The sequence below is a fragment of the Cebus imitator genome, unplaced genomic scaffold (assembly GCF_001604975.1).
Source record: "Cebus imitator isolate Cc_AM_T3 unplaced genomic scaffold, Cebus_imitator-1.0 Scaffold690, whole genome shotgun sequence".
Classification (NCBI taxonomy): Eukaryota; Metazoa; Chordata; class Mammalia; order Primates; family Cebidae; genus Cebus; species Cebus imitator.
Genome location: NW_016108005.1, coordinates 575516 through 580513, shown reverse-complemented (window position 1 = coordinate 580513; position 4998 = coordinate 575516). Strand labels below are relative to the sequence as shown.

The following is a 4998-nucleotide window of genomic DNA, read 5'->3' as shown; positions in this document are numbered from 1 at the left end:
TTTTTTTTTTTTTTTGAGACAGGGTCTCCCTCTGTAGCCCAGGTTGGAGTGCAGTGGCACCATCACGGCCCACTGCAGCCTTGACCTCCAGGCCTCAAGCGAGCCTCTTACTTCAGCCTCCTAAGTAGCTGGGATTACTGGTGTCCACCACAATGCTTGGATACTTTTTGTAAAGACAGGGGTCCCACTATGTTGCCCAGGCTGGTCTTGAACTCCTAGGCTTAAGTGATATACCCACCTTGGCTTCCCAAAGTGCTGGGGTGACAGGCATGAGCCACTCGACTTTTTTTTTGAGACAGAGTCTCACTTTGTCACCCAGGCTGGAGTGCAGTGGTGCAATCTTGGCTCACTGCAACCTCTGCCTCCTGGGTTCAAGCAATTCTCCTCTCTCAGCCTGCTGAGTAGCCGGGATTACTGGCGTGCACCACCATGCCCAGCTTATTTTTTGTATTTTAGTAGAGACGGTGTTTCACCATGTTGGTCAGGCTGGTCTCGAACTCCTGACCTTGTGATCCGTCCCACTTGGCCTCCCAAAGTGCTGGGATTACAGACGTGAGCCACCACGCCCAGCCCCTAAAGACTTTTTAAAGCAAAAATTATGTAAAGTGAGTCACTTTGTACTGATCACGCTCTCTGAGGTGAACACCCTCTCTTTCAAAGTAGTGTGGTCACAATTATTGGAGAAGCAACTGACAGACTAGATGTCAAACAAATGAACATAGGAACAGGGAAGAATAGCTCCTGGTTTCACAATGTTTGAGGACAAATTCCCCGATGAGTAACTTAAAGGGTTGCTGGATCCCTTCATGGCACGGATGTGTGAAAGTCTTGGTCATTTACACTACACCCCACTTCTGCTCCTTTATACCCAGATGGTAGAAGACGCACTCACCTGCTGTTGGGCTGGGAAACGAGGGTGCCATTCTGTTCAGCCGAGGTCTCTGCTGGTTTGGATTTGAAGTAATTGACAAGTCCCCCAAACACACTCTTAATGCTATTGATGTGTTTCTGGCTGATCTTCAAATCTTGGTCCATCTTGTCCACCATCTTCTCTGTGTGCTCCAGGACTCCTCGCTGACGGGCAAGCTCCTGGAGAAACCGAGAGGCAGTGGCATTATAGCTTTCTGTGACCTCTCCCCCAGGGCAGTCAAGGAATACATGTGGCAGCCACTTCATAAACTCTCAGTGGGCACATCTGGAGGTGGGTGCTCTCGTCTGTGAGGGGACACGACCCTTTCCAACAACAAGTTCCTTTGCCTCTCCCTCCCTGCCCTACCTCAGCTTGCTTTCCTCATTTGTTCGTGACACTCTTTCCCTGAGAGGTTGGCTCATGGCACCATGTTAAGATGGATGGCAGAAGCTGGGTGTGGTGGCTTACATCTGTAATTCCAGCACTTTGGGAGGCCGAGGCGGGCATATAACAAGGTCAGGAGTTCAAGACCAGCCTGGCCAACATGGTGAAACCCTGTCTCTACTAAAAATACAAAAATTATCCGGGCATGGTGGTAGGTTCCTGTAGTCCCAGCTACTCAGGAGGCTGAGGCAGGATAATCGCTTCAACCTGAGAGGCGAAGGTTGCAATGAGCCGAGATCACACCATTGCACTCCAGCCTGGGCAACTGAGCAAGACTCCGTCTCAGAAGCAAAACAAAACAAAACAAAACATGGATGGCAGTGTACCTGTGAGGCTCAGAGTCCAGGGCCTGAACTGGAACCAGACTCTCTCTAGCCCCTAAACTCTGGGAACCCTCATAGGCTTGGGCCTGGCACTGACCCCTGGACTCTGGTTCTTATATTCTTCCTTTAGAAAGTTCCCACTTTAGGAGTTTCCACTGGGCCACCTGAACCTCCTGGCCACGGTCAAATCCTCAAATTCGATTTCAGGGACCAGCGTCCTCTCTGGGCCCTATTAGTATCTGACTCCAGCCCACCCACAGTTCCAGCTTTAAAATCTGTTATCATGTGTGACCCTGTCCCAAGGCCTTTGCATGCACCACTGTCTCTGCCTGTAATGCTTTCTATCCAGATACATGTATAGCTCAGCCTCTCATCCCTCATCCAACTAGGGTCTCCACTCAAAGGCCACTCTCTCAAAGAAGCCTTCCCAGACATCTTCTCTAAAGGAGAACTCCTTCCAACCACCACTTCTCCTCTCCACCTCCTTTTCCGTTGTTTTTTTTTGTTTTTTTTTTTTTTTTTTTTTGTTTTTGAGATGGATGCTTGCTCTGTCGCCCAGGCTCAGAGGTTGTCACTGCAACCTCCACATCCTGTGTTCAAGAGATTCTCCTACCTCAGTCTCCTAAGTAGCTGGGATTCCAGGAGCCTGCTACCACACCCAGCTAGTTTTTTATATTTTTAGTAGAGATTTGGTTTCACCATGTTGGCCAGGCTAGTCTCGAACCCCTGACCTCAGGCAATCCACCTGCCTCAGCCTCCCAAAGTGCTGAGATTCCAGATGTGAGCCACTGCGCCCAGCCTCTCTTTTCTTTATGGCATATGAGCTCCATGAGGCAGGGGCTTGCTCTGTTCACTGCTGAGTCTCTGCAAATCTGCCCAATGGAGACGTAAGTGATGCTCTGTGGCCACAGTGACAACTGATGGTCCCTCCAGAGCTGATGGTGCTGGTTGTGAAAATACACTCACCACAACATCAACACTACCACTTTCCTTTATTCATGACAAACTTGCTTCAGTCCCTAGTTCAGGAGTGATCTATAGCTGCGGCCCATCTGTGAGCTGCCTTTCCAGCCAGAAAGCTCTCAAGCTGCATTTTCCTGCTCTCCCCTCAGCTGCCTTCCTCTGAATCTGCTATCCGTGCATCACCCCGTGGCTTAGTAATTACACTAACTATGCAATTGTTTTTTAGAGATATTCTCTCTTGATGCCTAAAAACAAAGTCAAAACAATTTTAAAGATACATCCTGGAAATCCGAAGAGCAAAATGCAACTATAAATAAACGGTCGTGGCTTCCTTAGAGTCCTTAAGGAATCAATGTGTAACCCGAGTCCTTTGTTTAGTGGGTGAAATTTAAAAACATAACATATAGGCAAAAAGCTAAAACACGGGTTGAATTTATTATTAAACTTTAACTTTTGCTGGAAATAAACTTAGAACTGCCAAATTTTACAGTTTCCAACATTTATGTTTTTTACCAGTTCACAAGACATAACTAAACAAACCATCAGGCTTTTTTAAGCAAAAAGTAAAACGTTTTCTGGACTGTGTCACTCAATATGTCAAGCAAATCTTGCAAGGGCGTTTTCAAAAGAAAAAAGAGCTGCTAATGTTTCTGGAGTTTCTGCTTCTTCCATCACCTCAAGTTTATCATCTTCATGTCCATGCTGTGGTCTTTTCTGGTAAGGCAGAGCTATATACATTAGGATTAAAGGGATTTTCTTCAGCCATCTATGTATTTTTCTGACAGTCCAGTTCCAGCTTGCTTTGCAGGCTGCAGAAAATGGAAGAATCTGTAGCTGGAAAGACATTCAGAGCAACCAAGCTGGGGACTGGGGGCTGAAGGCATGGCCAAGGCTCTGTAGCAGTCACATTAGGAGGGGGTCATCGGTTTCCCTGATGGTGAATTCCTCCCATCAGGACCAACCCATGACCACTCACCCTCTCACCCTGACCTTCTCATCTCAATTTGGAGAGCTACCTTCCCCAGTTTGGACTTATTTTCTCCTATTCACAACTGACATGCTCTCTCAAACTCTCAGAGTCTGTGCTACTGTTAAGGAAACCAGACAGCTGATTCAGATGTTTAGCTAGAAGCTCAGAGAAGTATGTGAGGGTGGCTTGCCTTGCACATGAGGCTGAAAGGCCAGGGGAGTGCTGCTCTGGTCTCTGGAAGTTTCTGTTTGCTGGAAGCTAGTGTTCACTGGAGGTCATGAGGCCAGCAAGGGAGGAGCTGTTTCTTCTGCTAAAATCCACCCCCGGAAGGCAGAGGAAATGACCGGACTCAATGTGCTTGTGACCTAGTTCCAACCAATGAGGAAGAAGGGCTTGACAGAGCAAACACCAAAATACCAGGGAAGAGAACACTGACAGTCTGTAAGCACAAGCCAGGCAGGCGCTGGCGCCCCAGCTATCACCTAGACAGGCCTCAACTGCTCTGGGTCCTGAGGCATGCTCATACCTGCCCTCTGTGGAGGCATGGTGCATCTTCTCCATCTGCCTCTGGGAGAATGAAGTCCCTGAAGGGACTTGAGTGCTGTGAGGGGAGTGAGCTCCACAGGTGCCCTTGGCGTAAAGGACGCACATGGCAAGTGCTTCCTTGTTTCAGTGATTACTAAGCATTACAGGTGATGCCCTTCTTACTTCTTACTCCCCTTAGCCCCAACAAGAGTCCTCTAAAGTTAAACTGGAAAAAAAAGATGGTGAGAGAAAGGGTCTGGTTGGGCTGGTGGCACATGCCAAGAGATGAGAGAGAAAGGGAGTTTCTCAACTCTTTGGCTTGTGGCTTTTTGTCAAGTGCAGGGATCTCCAATAGAGCAGGGGGAAGCAGAAGACAGACAAAGACCCTGTGAGGGCATCTGCTGCCCGAAGTGAGGTCATGTCATGGGCACTGTGAGGGCCTGAAGGCGTCAGGGTTTCCTTGCTGGCAGAGTACTCCTTGAAAACACACACACACAGTGACAGGTGTTGCGAGATCTCTGCCCCCAGGTGCTGAACACCTGCTCTCTGCCAAGCACCCTTCCAGGTGCTAGGGATTCAAGGGTCCACAATCCTGATAGTGTTTACAGTCTGACAAGAAGGCAAGATGTGTGAGGTTCAAACTGAGTTTTTCATTTGTGGACAACATTGCAGTGCTGGGAGTTCAAGGAAGGCAGATGGGTCCTTGCTTCACTGAGCTTACAGTCTCGTGGAGGAGGCAGAAAATAAAGCTATCGCGCGCCATAGCTTAAGGTGGGGGTCAGGGAGGTTCCCTGCTGAGGCTGGAGAAGAGACTGAGAAGTCAGGCAGTCAAAAACTTGGGGGTCCTGTCCATTTGGAGGTAG

At 48.5% G+C, this 4998-nt stretch overlaps 1 protein-coding gene across 1 annotated transcript in view; it reads right to left on the bottom strand.

The window, feature by feature from the left end:
• The window catches only part of SNAP29 (synaptosome associated protein 29), a 27411-nt gene that overhangs the window by 14622 nt on the left and 7791 nt on the right, over window positions 1-4998 (bottom strand). Inside the window, exon 2 of the mRNA XM_017518630.2 lies at window positions 893-1089. Coding sequence (XP_017374119.1) covers window positions 893-1089 — 197 coding nt within the window. The remainder of the gene's footprint in view (window positions 1-892; window positions 1090-4998) is intronic.